This window comes from Cnephaeus nilssonii, assembly GCF_951640355.1.
Source record: "Cnephaeus nilssonii genome assembly, chromosome: 4".
NCBI lineage: Eukaryota > Metazoa > Chordata > Mammalia > Chiroptera > Vespertilionidae > Cnephaeus > Cnephaeus nilssonii.
Window position 1 is genome coordinate 100,791,615 of NC_137075.1, and position 19,941 is coordinate 100,811,555.

Sequence of the window (19,941 nt, forward strand, 5' to 3'; positions counted from 1 at the left end):
AATCCCAGCTCTGTCACTTCCTAATTTCACAGCCTTAGTGAGCTGCTCAGCTTCTCTGTGTCTCTGTTTCCCCCTCTGTAACATGGGGACGATAACCAGAATTATACGGTTGTCTTAAAGGATTAACTGGAAGTTAATGTATGCAAAAGCAGTTAGAGCAATGCCTGGCCCTCAGAAATCTCTGGAAACACTACTAGTTTACTTTTTAAGTAGGTGATACATTCACAGGTGCACAATAAAAGTGTAATTTTAAAAAAATGAATAGTGAAAAGGTCTCCCACCGTCGTGCCCTGTGGACTTGTTCCCACACCTGGCCTGCTAGTTATTCATTTCTCGTGCCTTCTTTCAGAGCTTCTTTAGGCAAATACCAGTCATTTCTCTTTTTCCCCAACAGGGGAGCACAGTATGCCTACTGTTGTGTGCTTTTGTCATTTAACCACTTACCCCAGAGACCTTTCCCTATCAGTACACAAGAGACCTTCCTCATTCTTTCTTTCTTTCTTTTTTTTTTTTAAACACTTGCATAGTATCCATTCATTTAACTGGTCCCTTTATGGTGTGCATTTAGATTGTTTCCAGTCATTTCCCCATTTCAGACAAGGCTCCAATGAATCCAGTGAGTATCTTTGTCTCTGCATCCTTTTGACATGTGCAACTCTACCTTGACAGATCTGTGATCCTGGGTTTGCATTAGATTAAATATCTAAACGTGCTTCCCTGGTAGGCCAGAAGTGGTTGAATGTTTCCAATTTTACATAGTACTAATATTTCCTGACCCACTCGATCATTAACACAATTCTATTGAACACACGTTCCGTACTGAGCCTGGACACAGCAGTAGAAGCGACTGTCACTGGGACGCAGAGTTAGGGGAGGAGCTGGACGTGTGACAAGCGGTGTTGCTCACCATTTGTTTCCAGTTCTGGGCGACTGTAAATCACACTGCAGTGGACATCCTTGTCCGTCAAATGTTATCTGCATTTTTTCAAATATATTTTTATTGGTTTCAGAGAGGAAAATAGCGGGAGAGAGAGATAGAAACATCAATGATGAGAGAGAACATTGATCGGCTGCTTCTTGCACCCCCCACACTGGGGATCAAGCCTGCAACCCGGGCATGTGCCCTGACCGAGAATTGAAACATGACCTCCTGATTCATAGGTTGACGCTCAACCACTGAGCCATGCCAGCTGGGCAATCTACATTTTTAAAATATGTCTTTGAGATAGATTCCAGAAGGGAGATGACCTCCAATGTGCAATCTTAGCCCAAACAAGAAAGCTCAGTTCCACACCTGCAATCCCCTTAACGAGAACCTTTCTTGTTCAAAGTCCCAAATTGGTTGTTGTTGTTATTATTATTATTATTTGCAGTTTTAAAATTTTATATACAAAGAGATCACATGCTGCGGTAAGGTAGATGTCGTGAATAACCCATTCCTGGATGTTCACTCAGTCCAGCTTAATGAGCCTGTATCCTTCCCGTACGAATGAGAGCCCGGCTGGATTTTCTCCCATGGCTGCAGTAGAGTTGCTAGTGACCCACCCCTCTTGCTCTCTCTGAAGCAATGAGGCAAAAGGCCTAATTGTTTTAATTCTTTGTTTTTTTAATATATTTTTATTGGTCCCAGAGAAGAAGGGACAGGGAGAGCGCTAGAAACATCAATGATGAGAGAGAATCGGCTGCCTCCTGCACGCCCCACACTGGGGATCGGGTCCGCCACATGGGTATGTATCCTGACCAGGAATCAAACAGTGACCTCCTGGTTCATAGGTCGATGCTCAATCACTGAGCCACACCAGCTGGGCTTAATTCTTTTTTGAATAGGTGATGGAGTCATGGGGCTCAAATTCAAAAGGTACAAAGGGTGTGGGGTGAAATGCCTCCCTCCACCCCTGCCCATCAGCCTCTCAGTCCCTCACTCCCCAGCAGCACCACGTGGTCACCCTCCCTGTCTCCTTGCAGAGGTGGCCTCAGCCCATCTCACCGTCCATGTGTCACCTAGACACACGGGGCCTGCCCAGTGCCCTTACTAACCGGGGTTCTTATATCCCTGCTGCCTCCAGCTTCAGTCCCAGTCAGGAAACTAGCCCCCCAAATCCTGTCTTCTCCAGTAACCATGTCTATGTTTAGTGAACTTTCTAAGGATTGTTTTGGGGGCAGAGAAGGAGAGAAATGTCAGCTGCTTTTTCACTATGTGTAACTATTATTGTCATTATTATTATGATAAGTTTAGAGTGGTGTCTGGTCCATAGTATATGCTCAATAAATACTTACTAGATGAATGTATGGATAATAACATGATGGGATGTTTGCCATATGGGCGCTATCCTGAACTCTTTACAGCAATCCTATAAGGTAGCAATACTTATATTTAATATAAGTATAAAATATAATGCTTATACTTACAAGTATTATATTTTATACTTATATTAAATGTAAGGAAATTGAGGCAAAGAGAGGTTTAATCACTTGCCAAGGCAACCAAACTGGGAATGTAACCTAGGCTGCCTGGTTCCTGAGCCCGTGTTTAAACTACTGTCAACACAGCCCCGGCCAGCACTCAGTGCCTCATCGCACACAGCACTGGGGACAGGGTTCCAGCCCAGCTGGTGTCGGGTGGGAGGGTCAGCAGCATGGCAGGCTGAGTCTGGTTAGGCTGGTTCAAGGGTCAGGGGCCTGCGAGCCAGAGGAGGTCACAGAGGGAGGGTGGAGGAACCAGGGTCCCAGGAGGCTAGGGTGTCTAGGGCTCTCAAGAGCACAGAGCAGCCAGGGCCAGAAGGCAGGCAGAGGGAAGCCGTGAGGCAGTGACTGGAGCGGCTGAGAAAGGAGTTTTGGGGGGTAGGCCTGGCATAGTGGGAGCAGCCACCAGGAAGGCCCGGAGCCATGAAGCTGGTGCCCTCGCAGGCTCCACCAGGCCTCATCTGGGCAGGCACAACCCCCAGGGGACAGCTGTGCACCCAGCAGTCCTCCTGGAAGGCAGGCTGGGCGCCGGGCCGGGCCTGACACACGCCGAGCAGCAGGGCCTGCAGCACACACAGGTGCGGAAACTTGGAAGGCCTTTGACTGCTAGACCCCTTGATGTGGTCTGTGACGTGCAAGCGAGACAGCCTGACCGGCGCTCAGCACTTCCTGGGTCCGGAAGGCCTGCGGGGCTGGCTTCCCCCAGAAGCTGCGGGCAGAAGCCCACAGGCTGAGCCCCAGGCTCCTCGAGGCTGACACACTGAGGGTCCGGGGCCTGAAGCCGCCCCTGTGCCCCCCTCAACATAGAAGGCCTTTGGTGTCCGGGCAAGAGAAACCCAGGGATCTTGGTCACACAGAATGGATCCTCCAAGGCCCGTGTCAGTATTTAGCCTGTGGACCTGGGCTGGGGGCGTTTGCCATGGGTTTGCCACTATGCGTGCGAGAAAGTCTGATTCCGGACCCAGCTGTTTCTCTCCCATCCCCACATGGCCGCCACGGTCAGCCGGGAGCTGTGGTTTTGGTCCTGAGTCCACCCAAGGCTGGGCCAGAGACGAAGCAGGGGGCCGCTGCGGCTCAGCTCCCACACGTCCAGGCAGAAGCTTCTGGCAGAGAGGAAGCCACCGAGGAGCTGGCCTGGCCGCCCACCTTCTCCCGGGCTGTTGCCGGGGCCGAGCCAGCCTGGCTTAGCAGACAAGCCTGAGGTGGCGTCTGGCCAAGGTTCGGTGCGTCACAGAGCCATGGAATTCATTGTGCTGGAAGGACCTCCATCCCTGGTCTGGGCATGGTCAGTAACGGTGCAGAGCCTGGGGCAGACGTCACGGAGAGACCCTGACATTCTCTCTCTGACCAGCCTGCAGCATAACCATCTGGGCAGCTGCTGCCAATCACCTGGGTTCACATGGAAACTCAACCTACCTGCTGCCTCAGATCCTGTCCAACCGTCTCATTTTTCTGAAGAGGCCACTCACTGAACCTAGAGAGGGGAGGACAGACCAGACCCAGGTCTCCCGAGACGGAGCTCAGTGCCATTCCCTTTGTGTCACACCTGTTCTGTGAGTGCAGCATTTGCCATGTCACTACGCAGCTCAACAGCTCTTACCTCCCTTCATTTCCACAATGTGATCCCCTCGAGTCCAACAACCGCGTATGGGGATGGTAGAGGACTCCAGGCAGGGGAACAATGGAGGCCGAGGGCAGCCTTAATCCCAATGGTGCTGCAGCTGGTCGATGCCCAGAGACCTACTGTATCTACTCAGGAATTTTGCAAGGTGCTTGTTAAACCATTGATAGCTTCATATCGGCCATGGTGGGAGTATTGACACCATGGGAATTGGCAAACACTCCACATCAGGGCTTATTCTTTTGGGTCCGAGACAAGTGCTTTACTGGCTCACCACTGACCCAAACCCAGTGTTCCCACTGGTCTTCGGGTGTGCTTGCCCTCCACACATTCTCAGATCCTCCTCCCTCACCAACCGGAATTCCTTCCCTGGGGCCTAGGGTCTTGGCTTCCTCCACAAACTGTCCCCGAGCTTCCATCCCATCTAGTAGTTAGCACTGGCTAAGGGTCAGCTGCGGCTGGATCCTTTCCTTCCACTCTCCCATTTGATCCACACACGACCTTTGAGGTAGGGGCACAGTCTCCCCGCTTACAGAGCGGGACACTTGAGGCACGGAGGGACGGAGTGGCCGGCCTTTGTCATCACACCAGGGCCTCGGGAGTTCTCCAGCCCCAGATTCCTGCCAGGCTGTTGCAGATCCCTGCCAGCATCTTCACCTGCAATCGGGAATTCCAGGGCATCATTTCCTCTGGCACCGGCTGCTATTCCTGGCCCAAGTCCCGTGGCTGCCACAGGGCAGAAAAATGACCCGTGACTTTCCCTGTCTCTGCTCTGCTGACCTCTGTGGCAGCTCTCCTAGGATTTCTCAAAAAGTCCCTGGGGCTGATTCTTTGGGTGGACTCATCCTGATTACTTCCAACACTGGCCCCCAGGCTCCAGACTGAGTTGAGAACACCAAGGAAAAATAGCCGGAGTCATCTCCGAGAAATTGATGAGTTTGGTGCCTGAGAACCCCACGCCGTATCTGCTCGGCTGTGCCAGGCTCTGGGACCTGGGAACAGGTGTGTGTACGTGGGCGTTTCATTTTGCTGTTTAATTAAATATTTCTAGCACAGCGAAATCTAGGGAAAAGCCTAACAACACCCTGAGTACCCATACGCCAGCCTTGTTCAATCCTATCTTTTGCCATATTGCCTCAGATCTTTTCAAAACCAGTAAATCATTATAGAACTGGCTGAGGCCTCCTTCACAGCCCTCCCATCCCGGTTTCTCCTCACCACCCCCTCCCAGAGGGGCTACCATCTTGACTGTGGTGTACGTATGCACCCACAATTAAGACAGAACTGTTGTGTGTGTTTTTATACCTCATCTACATGGTTTTATTCCTTCTGTGATTTGCTCCTGGCACTTAACATTAGGTTTCTGGGTTTGTTTGATTAAAAAATTTTTTCATTTGGCATGACTCCAGACTCCAAGAAGAGTTACAGGAATAGACCCATGAATCCCCATGTGGACACTCTTCACCCAGATTCACCAATTATATTAACACTAGAGGCCCGTTGCATGATATTCGTGCAAGAATAGGCCTTCCTTCCCCTGGCTTCGCTCCTGGCCGCCCAGGAGCCTGCAGGTCCCCGCTCCTGCCGCCCAGGAGCCAGCAAGTCCTTGCTCCCAGCCGCAGCATGACTCCTGTAGCTCCCTCCGCCCCTGATTCCCCTCATAGCAGGCGTCCTGCCCCGCCCAGCAGCTCTGTGCCTTCATAGGCAAATTAATCCGCCATCTTTGTCGGGTTAATTTGCATACTCACTCCTGATTGGCTGTGGGTGTAGCGGAGGAATGGTCAACTTACATGTTTGTCTATTATTAGGTAATGCTAGAGGCCCGATGCACAAAGATTCATGCAAGAATGGGCCTTCCTTCCCCTGGCTGCTGGCACTGCCTTCACTCTGTCTGGAGCCACCTTTCTGCTCTGGCTTGGAGCCACCTTTCCTCCTTCCCACACTGCCCAGAGGCTCCGAGCAGCTGGGGTGGTGTGGAACACCTGTGTCCCACCCCACCCCCGGCCACTCCACACCTGTGTATGCAAATTAACCCTCCATCTTTGTTGGGTTAATTTGCATACTCACTCCTGATTGGCTGGTGGGCATCACGAAGGTACGGTCAATTAGCATGTTTCTCTTTTATTAGTGTAGATTTTGTCACACCTGCTTGTTTTTTCTCTCTCCCATTCATGTTTTCCTGAACCTTGTGAGAGAAAGAAGCAGGCTTTGTGCCCCTTTACTCCCATTTATTTCAGTGGGGATTTCCCAAACTCAAGGACATTGTCCTACTAACCTCGGCACCGGGGTCAAAATCAGGAAATCAACGTGTGCTATACACAGGATTTCGAGATGTAATGGTGAGGCGTTGGTTTCTACCTCCTCGCAGCTGTGTGCCAGTCCAGGGTGGATGAGGCCCAGCCTGCTTCCCCTTCTCTGTGGATGGACATTGGTTGTTCCCGACCTCTCAGTGTGAGCGCTGCTGCAGTGACCACCCTCATGGTTGCCTTGTGCTCTTGAGTGCGTCCTGGGAGGGGGGCTGCTGGGGCCTGGGCTCCGGGGTCCCCATCTCATAGATTTTGACAGGTTGTCTTCTGAGTAGGTGCAACCATTTTCATTCTTGGGGGTGCTTTACCCCCTTGGTACTCCAATGGCTTTTAGGGAGCTGATGGATTCTCACCTCTCTCAGGCCAGGTCTCATGCTGTTGCCATAGCAACAGGTGTTCCTGGGAGAAAAGGCATGACCATACACATGGTTACCCCAGCTAGAATAACCACCTGTTTGAGGGGCTCCTGTGTGCTGGATGCTGCTTGATGCACCTTACAAGGGGCAGGCCTTACCAGCTCCATTGTCCCGATGAGAAACTGAGGCCTGGGGAGGTTAAACACCCCGCCGAAGGTCACGATGGCTGGGATGTGGCCGGGGTTGGTGGGAGAGCTAGTTCTTTATCTTCAGGCTGGCAGATTGTGTGAAATAAGCACCGAGTCTCGGACTGAATTTGCAGTGAGAGGATGTCAGCTGAGAGGTCAAGGCCTCTTCCTGTGACATCCCCCACCCCCGCTCCTGCCCCATCTTCTTGGTCCCTTCCCCTCTGTGCAGGGGGAATGGATGAGCAGCGGTGAGCATGGAGGAGAAGGGAGAGGAGAAGGTGTGGGGGTGGCAGTGAGCAACTGTCCCCCCTCACCCGGGAGGGAGGGCCGAGGCATGGCGTGGCCTCAGGCTCCAGGGTCAGAGTCCGGAAACACTCCTCCCCGGGCCGCTGGATGGTCCTGTCCCAGCTTGAGAAAGAGGTGCCACTTCACACTGGAGAGAGGGGCTTTGTCTGGTGCCCACACTCCTTGCTCAGAGGGATCGGGCCACACCTGAGCCTGGACCACTGCAGCCTCGCCTGCCCCTGCGGGCCTGGAGCCCTGAGAGCCTGGGGACCAGGCCCCTCCCTTGGTCTTATGGTGGCTGGAGGCCGGCCAGCTGAGGTCGGGGTGGTGGATGGGACGGAGGTGGCCTTTTCCCAGTCCTCCCCTTCCATCCCACACTCCCTGGGGTTCTGCCAAGTCTGCACAAGGGGCCTCAGTTCTCTCCCCCGCGAGGCACCGTTGGAACTTCCTGAGCGGCTGCCCTGGGGCAGAGGTGGCCCCGAGCCGCATCCTCACAGCTGGGAAGCCTCCCGCCTTCCTTTCAGACACTCAGCGTCCAGGGGGCCCCACCCGGGGCTGCCACACTCGGGGCTCTGCCTCTGCGCGCAGCGGCCCCCTTGGATGCCTCTCCACCCGGAGCAGATCTTTCTCTTCTTCTCACTCACGTTGCATAAGCCTGTGGCGGGGACACAGGTACCAGGCCAGGAAGCCGGGGACACGCCATGCCAGTGTACTCCTTCCGTCCGGGGGCCAGTGAGGAAATCTCCCCCAGGAACCGGATGCTGAGTCCGGCCTGGTCCCTGCGGCCCCAGTCCAGGGGTCCCCCCGCATGTCTTACCTTGGCAGCTGGGCGGTGCAGCCTGGGGTGTCAGAGGCTGCCAGCACGGCAGGTTCGAGCTAAGGGCTCTGTCCCCAGGAGCAGAAGGAAAACTAGCCCTGGAACGGTTTCTCTCTCCGGTGGAATTGCCCTCAAGTTTCTGAGGCTTGATGTTTTTGCACCAACAGTGCCATTAATCAGCCGAGGCCCCCGGAGCTGCCTCTGCAGGGCCCTGAGCGGGGTTTGGCTGCTGAGAAGGGAGGTGTGGGTGTCGGGGTCACTGGTTCTGCTGGCGGATGACATATCCAGTTCCGTGTGGGCTCCGCGATGGTCCTGGCAGTTAGCGCTGACGTGACCAGGCTGTTGTAGAACAGTAATCACGGCCCTAAAATAGAGCCAGACCCGGTGCCAGCTCCGGGGATCCCCAGCTGTGCCATCCTGCCAGAGCCTGATGGCCACCCTCATGGCCATGGGCATCGTGCAGTCACAGGTGCTCAAGTCACCCAAGTCAGCAGGTGCAGCTGCCCGGCCCCGTGACCCCTCCTTGGTCGGGTCAGAGCAGGTGCCCCTGTCACTGTCTCCTCAGGGCTTCTCTGCTCCTGTGACCCAAGCGAGACCCAAACCTTCCGCCCCTCAGCTGTTCCTTCTCTAACTTCTCCACTTGCTGCAGCCTTTGACACTTAGAGATCCTCTCCCCGCTCAGGTCCCGCAGCTGCCAAGCCACCTCTTAGGGGCCCTGCACAGGCCTTTGTTACGGCTGCCCCAGCCCCCGGGAGAGGAGGACGCTGAGCGGCGTGGACAATTCCTGGAAAGCAGTATCTTAAGAGCCTTTGGCCTCTCCGGTGGTTTAGTCAGAGCCGCCACGATGGCCTCTATGGCACGCGTCATCGCAAGGTTTCTGGGACAGCCAGCACCCGCTGGGCTCGCTGTGTCAGAGGGACCCTCCCAGGGTGTTTCTGTGCCCAAACAAACTGACGTCTTTTTGCATGTCAAGCCATGTGGTTCCCAGGCACTTGAACTTGTGGGTTATCTCTGGGGCCAGATGTTATCGTGGGTATAAGCTGAGTGCCGCACACAGATGCATACCTCAGTCACTCTATCCAATGCGCTAGGTCCTAAAATCAAGGCTACCACGTGGGAGAATTGTAGCAAGAAGAGAGAAAGGAGAATCTGAACTAGAAAAACAATAGTTGACATTGACTATGATTGTGTGTGCTGAGCAAAGTACTTGAGAGACATCTTATCAAATCTGCACAACAACTCTACTAGTAGGACTATTATTATTAGTCTTTTTTTTTTTTTAATGCTTAAGCTGAAGCCCAGAGAGGTAAAGTAACTGGACAGAGATCACACAGCCTGGATTCAAACCTAGGGCTTCTATCAACAGCAGGCAGGCCTCTTCTGAACGGGTCTTCAAGGATGGGGCAAACTTTATGCCCCAATAGTTTACTATAAAAAAATTTAAACATACAGAAGAGTTGAAAGAATTTTGCAGTAAACACTCACTTACCTTGAATGTTTTTGTATATTACATATCTCTATCCATCTACCTTTTTTTTTTTGGTGTTCTTTTTTTTTGCATTTCAAAGAAAGTTTTGGGCACCCCATGAATACGTTAGAATGCATATCATTAACTGGAGTCCAGTACTTATCTATGGTTTTCTTTTATTATTTTGGTGTAAAATTTACACGTGATAAAATGTAAATACACATACTGAGTATACCACTTGAACTTCATATAAATGGATTCATATAGTATGAATTTTCTTGCATCTGGCTCCTTTCACTCGGCATAAAGCTTTTGAGGGTCATCCATGAGGGGGCGTGTATCTGTAGTTGCGTATTTATTGCTGTTCCACTCTGCCATCTGTTTGTCCATTCTCCCATCGGTGGACCCCTGGACCAGTCTGGGGCTATTATGAGTAAAGCCGCTGAGAGCGCTTAGCTTCAGGTCTTTTGTTTGTTTTTTGTTAATCGTCACCCGAGGATATTTTCCCATTGATTTTTAGGGAGAGTGGAAGAGAGAGGGAAAGACAGTAAGAAAATCGATGTGAGAGAAATACATCAATTGGTTGCCTCCTGCGCGAGTCCCAACCAAGGCCCGAGCCGGGGAGGAGCCTGCAACCAAGGTACATGCCCTTGACCGGAATCGAACGAGGACCCTTTAGTATACCGGCTGACACTCTATCCACTGAGCCAAACTGGCGAGGCCATCCTCAGGTCTTTGAGTGGACATCCGCTTTCCTTTTTTCTTGGGTATACACGTAGGCCTGTAATGGCTGGGCCAGAGGGCAAGTGTATGTTAAGGTTTATAAAAAACTGCCTTTTCCCAAAGTGGTTGTGCCAATGTGCATTCTCCCCAGCAACGTAGGAGAGTTCTGATTACATCCATCCTCCACCATGTGATGGTGGCAGGCTTTGTAATGTTAGCCATGCTGGTGGTTGGGACGTGGTATCTCATTGTGGTTTCAATTTGCATTTCCTTGATGACTAATGAGGTGAGCGCTCTATCACCTGCTTTTTTTGGCCATTTGTATGTCTTCTTCTTTGAGGGCTCTCCCAATCTTTTGCCCATTTTATAAATTAATTTGCTTGTTCTCTGTTGCATGCATGCTTTGCAAATATTTTCTCCCCGCCTGTGGTTTGAGTATTCATTTTCCTGAATGAGGTGTTTTGATGGGCACAAGTTTAAATTGTGATGCATCTGATTTATCCGTCTTTTCTTGTATGGTTCTTGCCTTCTGGGTCCAATCCAATAAACCTTTGGCCCCCCCCTCCCATTGGGGAGAATGTTGGAGGAGGTAATAGAGAACCTGCAGGAGCCCCAGGTGGGCAGCTTTTGCTGGGTGATGAAGAACAGCCCTTTGTAGGGGAGTCTCCAGGGAGGTGCTGTTCAGAAAAGGAATATCTTCAGTATTAGGAGATTGGACTGATTCCTTAGGCAGTGCGCGCCATTGAAGGCTTCAGAGCAGGGGAGGGTGTGATTGCTAGAGAGGGATGGCACAGTCCCAGGGATACTAGAGCCTGGGGCAGAGTTTCTTTTTGGTCATCTTGAAAGCAGTGCGTGCCCCCCTGCCAGGGAGCTGGGGGCTGGGGTGCAGGTTCATCTCTGTGGCTTCTCGAAGACTCTCCGGTCCCCACTAGGACTTAATGGGCCCATTTCTTGCCAAAGAAGCCTGGGGGTTGGCGTGGGCCAGTTGTTAGAGGGCAACCCGGGGAAGGCGTCCCCATACATGGGTTTATGTATTTATTTGTTTATTGTTAATCCTCACCTGAGGATATTTTCCCATTGTTTTTTAGAGAGAGTGGAAGGGAGGAGGAGAGACAGAGAGAGAGAAACATCAATGTGAGAGAGACACATCGATTGGTTGCCTCCTGCACACACCCAGACCAGGGCCAGGGATCAACCAGCCTGCCCTTGACTGGAATCAAACCCGGGACCCTTCATTCCGAGGGCCAACGCTCTATCCATAAGCCAAACCAGTTAGGGCTCCATGTACATGGGTTTAGAGCCAACTCTCCCAGAATCCTTACAAGGACCCCTGTCCTTCCCCATGCTGACCTCACCCCCTCCTTAGCTCCTGCCACCTCCCTGGCTTCCTTGCAGTTTTTTCTAGACCAGATAACGTAAGCCCTGTGTCTGGACTCTCTTCCCCTCGCTAGCACTGTTCATCATCTGACATCCGCTACGTCACTCATTGTCCTTGTCCATCGCCACCACCACCACCCCCGCAGGAAGTGACTCCATCCTGGCTCATCCCTCCCCCGGGCCTCTCCCAACAGCAAATGCCAACCCTGATCACTGGTGCCCCTGAGCCATATCACAGGAACTCACAGGGCAAAGAGCCACGTCTTCCTGGCTCTATAACTAGGTTTTGGTATGTGTGTGTGTGTGTGTTTTAATCATTTTGTTCTCTGCTCTAACCCAGTGCCTAGACCCGTGGTCGGCCCACTGCGGCTCGCGAGCCACATGCGGCTCTTTGGCCCCTTGAGTGTGGCTTTTCCACAAAATACCACGGCCTGGGCGAGTCTATTTTGAAGAAGTGGCGTTAGAAGAAGTTTAGGTTTAAAAAATGTGGCTCTCAAAAGAAATTTCAATCGTTGTACTGTTGATATTTGGCTCTGTTGACTAATGAGTTTGCCGACCACTGGCCTAGACCAACATCGGGCACTTGCAGGCCCTCAGAAAATATCCGTAGTATGGATGAATGTGAGGCAAACCCCCTCATTTCTCCCAGGCGTCACCCAGGGCCACTCAGCCAGTGGAGGAATCTTCCCGGCCACCCCTGCCCATTGCACAGATGAGGAGATTGAGACCCTGAGAGGGACCGGACTTGCCTAGTTTGTGGCAGGGCAGAAAGGAGCCTATAGCTCTCGTCCCAGCTGCCATTAGACTCCTAATTGTCCCCCAGGGAGGCCCTGGGCCGAGGGAGGAGATTTGAGGGTGATCATCAAGCCTTTTGGTGCCAGAAGATATTTTTGGTTTTCAAGGGGCGGGTGCGGGGAGGGGTTAGAGGAAACTAATGGGCCCCGAAGTGCTTGTTTTCTGGGTAATTCTGCCTCCCCTGATTTAACTTCTCTCCCAGAGGAGATGCTGCAGCCACACTTTAGGGCTTGGGAAGCGGTTACATCAACATCAGCTGGGCCGCCCCGGTCTTGAGCTCCAAATGAGACCCACCAGGCCCCAATTTCACAGCCTGTGGACACCCCTGGGACTGCCCTGCTGCCCCCACGCTCCAGCCCCATGGTGCCCGCTGCTGCCTGGGACACTCCTGTTGTCCTGGTAACCTGGCACCGTCTTCTGTGTGGACCCAGAGGGAAATCCGTAAATACCCGTAAGCACACACAGCATCCATGAGAGGGAGGGCCTCGGAGGCTTTGGGGGTGGGGGCGGCAGAGGAGGAATTTTAGCACAGTGACCCTCATACCTCACATCTCCCTGCTCAGGTCCCTGCAAAACCCACCTGCTTAACACAGCACAGCTCTGCTGGACGGTTTAATCCAGCACTTCCCAGGGCCCCCTCACCCGCCCCCCCTCCGCAACCACCACCAGGACTCCACCCTCCTCTTTAGGAAATGCTGTTCCCTTATCAGGACTTCTGGGTCCTGCTGCCCTCTGCCCCCTCCCCACGCCCCAGGAAGTGGCTCCATCCTGGCTCATCCCTCCCCCTGGGCCTCTCCCAACAGCAAATGCCAACCCTGATCATGGGGGACCCTGGGCAGCATCACAGGAACTCACAGGGCAAAGAGCCACACCTTCCTGGCTTCATAGCTAACTACCCGCTTTGGTCTGATTAAGGCTTCACCCCTGCAGACTTAGTCCCTCCCTCAGGTAGGATGCAAACAGACCACGCAGCCCAACTGACTCCGGGTTTGAGGCACTCAGATGCCTCCCTCCTTTTCTAGAATCAGAGTGTGGGGGGTGGGGGGTGGGGGGGTTCTCCGGGCAGGGTCTGAGATCTCTTAAACTGGACCTCTGCTTTGGTTTTGCTGTTTCTTAAGCCTGAGACTCTCCTCCTTCGCCCGCCCTGGCCTGTCACGTCCTCCTGGTGGGGGCAGGGATGCTGACTGGGAGGGGGCCAGGAGATACTTCTGGAAATGTCTGTATCAGCGCGTCCAACAGGCGGAACACAAGCCTCATATGTAGTCTTAGATTTTCTAGTAGCCACATTTAGAAAGCAAAAAGAAATCAGTGGCATTAATTTTACTGATGTTTTATTTAACCCAGTATATCTACACGATTATCATTTCAGAATATAATCAACGTAAGTTATTATTAATGAGCTATTTATAGTCTTTTTTTTATATCCGTTGTGTTCAAAACCCTGTGTGCAGGTCTCAGCTCAGACCACCCACTTTTTTTTTTTAAATAACTGTGTACATTCAATATTAGTTTGTATTCGTTTCAGGTGTATAGCATTGTGGTTAGACAATCACGTACTTTACAAAGTGGTCCCCCCAATATTTCCAGTACCCACCTGGCACCGTACATAGTTATTACAATGTCATTGACTATATTCCCTGTGCTGTACTTCATGTCCCTGTGACTATTCTGAAACTACCAATCTGTACGCCTCAATCCCTCCACCTTTTCACCCAGTGCCCTAAACTCCCGGCCCCCAAACCACCTTTCTTTAAAAATTTATTTTTGTATTGATTTCAGAGAGGAAGGGAGAGGGAGCAAGAGATAGAAACATCAATGATGAGAGAGAATCATTGATCGGCTGTCTCCTGCATGCCCCACACTGGGGATTAAGCTTGCAGCCCAGGCATGTGCCCTGACTGGGAATCGAGCCACAACCTCCTGGTTCATAGGTTGACACGAAACCACTGAGCCATGCGGGCCGAGCTTGACCATCCATTTTTCAGAGCTCAGTTCCCACATGTAGCTACGGTATCGGACAGCACAGTTTTCTGTCTTGATCTGGGTTGTAGCCGACAGGCATAGACACTGTAAGAATGTGTCTAACTGTATGCTAGAGACTTGTGCATTTCACTGTGTGTAAGCTACATGCTCATTAAAAAGGTTTTTAAAATCCTATTCAGAGTTCTGCTCAAATGCACCCTCTGGCTCATCCCTCCCCCAGGCCTCTGGACCCACCCTGGGTTGGGATTAGCTACTTCCCTCACATTGTGATGTTCACTCCAGTGTGTCCTATAGCTGGTTGTTTCTATGTATGTTTAACCCATCCTATCTAATAAAGAGGTAGTATGCTAATTGACCGTCACACCCTCACAAAGATGGCGGCACCCACAGCCAATAAGGAAGGAATATGCTAATTGACTGCCACGCCCTCAAAGATGGCAGTGCCCACAGCCACAAGATGGCAGCACCCCAGTTCCCTCAGCCCCTCTGGGGAGGCAGGCGCATGGCATGGCTGGGCCCGCCCCTAGGCAGGTCCGGCTGCTCCATGCGCCTGCCTCTGGATTCCCCCAGTCCCCTCAGCTCCCAGCTGCCCAGGGCCGGCCCGAGGTGCAGGCAAGCCTCGGATGGCGGCTGCCCAGCTGCCCAGGGCTGCCTGAAGCTCAGGTAACCAGGGCCTGCCAAAGCTGGCGCTGCCGGCAGTGGCAGCAGCAGAGATGTGATGGGTGCATCACCTTTCCCTGATTGCTGGGTCACCTCCCACCCCTGAGGGCTCCTGGACTGTGAGAGGGGGCAGGCCGGGCTGAGGGATCCCCCATCCAGTGCATGAATTTTTATGCACCAGGCCTCTAGTCTTATATAATTAAGCCTGATATGCAAATGAACCAAATGGCAGAACGACCTTCCAGAACAACCTTCCAGAACAAACTTTCAGAACAACTAGTGTGCAGGGGGCGGGGCCTTGGGAGCTGCGAGGGTCGAGGCAGCTGGGGCTGTGAGGGCCTACCCTTGCAAGAATTTCATGCATCGGGCCTCTAGTTTTGTTATAAGCACTGAAAGGTGAAGAGTTCATTCATTTCTAACCCCCTCGAGGGCCACTGGCTTCCTAGATGCTAAATAAGTCAGCAGGTCGCATTGAACCCCCATTGGTTCTAAACCCCGCTCCGAGGGGCTGCCGAATCGGCTGACCATTTGATTCTGTTTTCAGTCCTGGTCCAGAGGTTGATAAAAGAGAGGAAGAGGAGGAGGAAGATGGCATGGGGCCTTGTCCGCCAGTCACCCCGAAGAACTGCCTTGCTCCCCGGGGCATCAGCGTCCTGGAGAAACTCGTCAAAACGTGCCCGGTGTGGCTGCAGCTGGGCCTGGGCCGGGCGGAGGCGGCCAGGATCCTGCACCGGGAGGCGGCCGGGGTGAGTCGGGGGTCTCTCCATCGTGTGGTCAGTGGGGCAGGTACAGCTACCGGGAGCTGCGCATTAGCTTTCCTTGCTTATGTTTATTAGCTTCACAACCAGGGTGGTTTTTCCAGATCTCAGGAGTGAGTGGGGACTGGTGGGAGGGCTGGGTTCTGTTTGGAGAGCAGGTGTCCCCGCTGGGGAGCAGGGCGGGTGTGGCTGGTGTGGGCCCTCTGGGCCTTTGGGCTCCGGAGGCAGGACTGACACTTTGAGAACTAAGCCAGGTGTCTGGGGACTAGAGAGAACCAGAAGCAGACAGACCTGTGAAGTCATCTTACACCCCTTACTTACACATGAAAACAGGGGCTGTGTGATGGGGCCGCAAGATTTCTTTGGAATCAGGCTCGGTGAGTTGGGCAAGTGCTTACATTTGCTGAGTCTCGCTTTCCCCCTTTGAGATGGAGCCATGAATAGCACTTTCCTCCCCGTAGGGTAAACCCCACACGGGGAGACGGGCAGGTGGGCAGGAAGGATGAGTCAGCGCTCACCCAATGCCACCCCCACCCACCCCCACCCACCCCACGCAGTTTCTCTTACGTGCCCCTTCCCTTTTAAAAAAGAATGTACAGTTAATTTGTTTAATTGTAAAAGGGATATGCGTGTTCACTGTAAAAAAAAAAATCAAACTGGACAAAATTGATAAAATAAAAAGGAGTATCTTATAAAGTTCTTTGCCACCAGTTTTTTTTTTTCCAACGAACCCAGCTCCTACAAGTCTTTTTGTTTGTATTGTTTTTTTTCACGAGGTGAAATTCAGTTAACATAAAAGTAGCCATTTTCAAATGCACAATTTAACACATTCACAATGTTGTGTAGCCACCACCTCTATCTAGTTCCAAAACATTGCATCACCCCCAGATGAACCCCGTAGCCCTTAGCCGTCAGTCACTCCCCGTTCCTCCCTCCCCAGGCCCCGGCAACCACCAGTCTGCTCCCAGAAGTCATTTCTGCTAGAAGTGCATGTGTAGCTCTCCAGCCCTTTTCCATGGAGAGTCCCACATCGATGACAGCTCATGTTCACTAAGTACTACTTCCTGTCCCAGGCACGCGTCTAAGTTCTTCCCGAGAATCCACACAGTTTGTCCTCGCAGCGGCCCTCTGGGGCAGGAACGACTATTCTGCCCATTTTACAGATGAGGTAACTGAGATACACCGTTGAGTGACTTCCCCCGGGTGACACAGGGAGTGAGGCCCACGCTGGAGTTTGACCCCAGGCAATCTGGGTGCTCCTGTGCTGTACATGTGCAGTACACACATGTTTTATGTGATGCAGATGGAATCGTATCTTTCAGCCATTGGGCACTTTGCTGTTCTCACCTTCCATGTAGCCTATGGTGCTGCCCTGTGTCCGGGGCATAGACCACGCTCATGAGTTCATGGGCTGAGTTGGTCAGTGGACTCATTCTCACCTTGGACGAGGTAAAATCCATCGAGTTGGCGATGGTACCTGAAAATAGGAATTCCTGCTACGTATGGGGCCTCCAGCCAAGTCCCAGAGTTGGAGCAGATGCCCCTTCTGTTCCCTGCTCTGACCTTCCTCCCCACTCTGCCCCAGGAGCTGCTGTATTTTCAAGCAGAAGCAAAGCCCTAAGCTCATGCTCTGCACAAAAGATTGGCCAACTTTACCCAACGTCACTCTTTGCCTGATCTTACTCATCCTCACAGCGATTTGTCTCTGTTATCAGTGTCCCCGTTTCCAGGTAAGGAAACGAAGGCACAGAGACTTGACCTCACTTGCCTGAGCTCACACAGCTAGAAAAGCAGAGCCTGCATGGCGTGGTCTTCAGTGATGCTGGGAAACCCTTTGCTGCATAACGTCACCCCCACCGAACTGTCCAAAATCCCGCCCCCACCCCCGGTGCAATGCCTCCAGTGTTTTAAAGATGCAGATACAGTGTGGGTGGTCCTCAGGCTGTGAGAGCTCATAGGGTCATCCAAGGTCACCTGGACCCACTCCTCCTGGCACCAATGAGAGACAGTGCTTCATCCAATCTGGGGCCAGTGGTCAAGAGATTGGAGATCCAGGTCCTTTTTCCCCCAAATATCTATGTGACCTTGACCATGTCCACCCCTTTCACCACTCCCCGTCTCCCCTCCCTGCAGCCTGCTTCTCTCTGATAAGCTGGGAACACATTGGCCCAATTGTGTGTGTGTGTGTGTGTGTGTGTGTGTGTGTGTGTGTGTGTGTATCGAGAAACAAGGCAATCAAAAACCCACCTTTACTCATTCTGCACCCAAGTGGTGTTTTTGTGCGTTCGTTTTATTTTTAGAAGTTTTAGATGTATAGAAAAGTGGCAAAGAGAGTACAGAGGGTTCCCTTATAGATCCCTCACCCAGTTTCTCTTGTTGACATCTAACATTAGTAGGGCACATTTGTACCAATGAGTGAACCAAGACTGATACACCCGTATCAACGAAAGCCCGCAGTTTATTCAGGTCCCCTTAGCTTCTGCCTAATGTCCTTGTTCTGGGCCAGGATCCCTCCCAGGGCACCATGCACTCATCGTGTCTCCTTGTCAGCATGTCACATACCTGTGACAGCTTCTCAGACTTTGTTTTTGACGACCTTGACAGTTTTGAGGAGCAGTGGTCGGACATTTTGTGGACTGCCCCTCAGCGGGGAGTCGTCCGATGGTTAGACTGGGGTTATTCTCATCCTCTCAATACTAGCAACATGATTCGTCACTGTCCATGCTGACCTTGGTCACCTGGCTAAGACCATTATGTGTCACTTCCTCCCCTGTAAGGTTGCGCCTCTCCCCTTCCATGCTGTCCTCTTCAGAAGGAAGTCACTTGCACATAGGAAAAAGTCACACTCCACCTCTTTGATTAGCTACATAAATTATTTGCAGTTCTTCTGCCTAAAGACATGTGTCTCTTCTTCCCTGTTTACTTATTTATTCAGCCATTGACTTATACCAATATGGACTCTGGATATTTATTTTATGCTTGGGGTGACAATCCAATACTTTCATTATTTTGTTGCTCAAATTACTCCAGCGTTGGCCCCTGGGAGTCTCTCCGTTGGCTCCTGTGTCCCTTTGACATGCCCCCATTGTGTTTGGTTTTGTTTGCTCATTAGTTTTTGGAGCCCTCCCTTACTTTCTGTCACTACAAGATGCTCCAGGCTTATCTTGTGTTTTCTTGTTAATCCTCACCCAAGGATATTTTTCCATGATTTTCTTTTCTTTTTTTTTTAAGAGAGAATGGAAGGGAGGGGGAGAGATAGAGAGAAACATCAATGTGAGAGAGACACATTGATTGGTTGCCTCCAGCACATGCCTGGACCAGGGCCGGGGATTGAGCCTGCAACCCAGGAATGTGCCCTTGACCAGAATTGAACCTGGGACCCTTTAGTCCTCAGGCCAGTGTTCTATCCACTGAGCCAAACCAGCCAGGGCTCTCATATTTTTTTGCCCCAGTTCTAGAACCAGCCATTTCTCCAAGGAGCCTTCATTCCTTTTATTGGAGGATAATATTTGAAACCAAGATCACAAGGCCATGTGTGTTCATTGCTGCTGGAGTGTCCTTGCTTCCAGGCTCAGTGGTGTTTAATGACAGACTCCCTATAAGATTGCCTGTGGTGGGGGGTGGCTCAGGATGAGCTGAAGAGTTGCAGGAACCTGAGCTGTGATGCGGAACAGCCATGTGGGAGGTCCAGGGCCCCTTCCCAGGTGTGAGTCCAAGGATGCCACTTCCGATCCATGTTAGTTTGGTGGAAACGTCACCGAACCCCTCTCTTGCCCCTTCCGGGTGCTGGGGCCAGGGAAGAGCTCACAGTTAGCAGTTACTACAGGTCTGCTCTGTGCCAAGCACTGTCTCTCATCTCTCCAACAGCCCTGCAGAGCAGGGGGCGGGCTCTCGAGTTCATAACTAAGGAAACTCCACTCTGATGGTAAGGAGCCTGACTGAGGAATAGAGCCGGCAATGAGTGAGTGCCTTCAAAAGCTTTTAAAAAACCACCACAGCCCAACTGGTGTTGCTCAGTGGTTGAGCATCAACCTATGAACCAGGAGGTCACTGTTCAATTCCTGGTCAGGGCACATGCCTGGCTTGTGGGCATAATCCCCTGTAGGGGTCGTGCAGGAGGCAGCCGATCAATGATCCTCCC

At 52.0% G+C, this 19,941-nt stretch overlaps 1 protein-coding gene across 1 annotated transcript in view; it reads left to right on the forward strand.

Annotated features, from left to right (window-relative positions):
• The window catches only part of RIN3 (Ras and Rab interactor 3), a 111,275-nt gene that overhangs the window by 16,956 nt on the left and 74,378 nt on the right, over positions 1–19,941 (forward strand). The window contains exon 2 of the mRNA XM_079768115.1: positions 15,587–15,788. Coding sequence (XP_079624241.1) covers positions 15,587–15,788 — 202 coding nt within the window. The remainder of the gene's footprint in view (positions 1–15,586; positions 15,789–19,941) is intronic.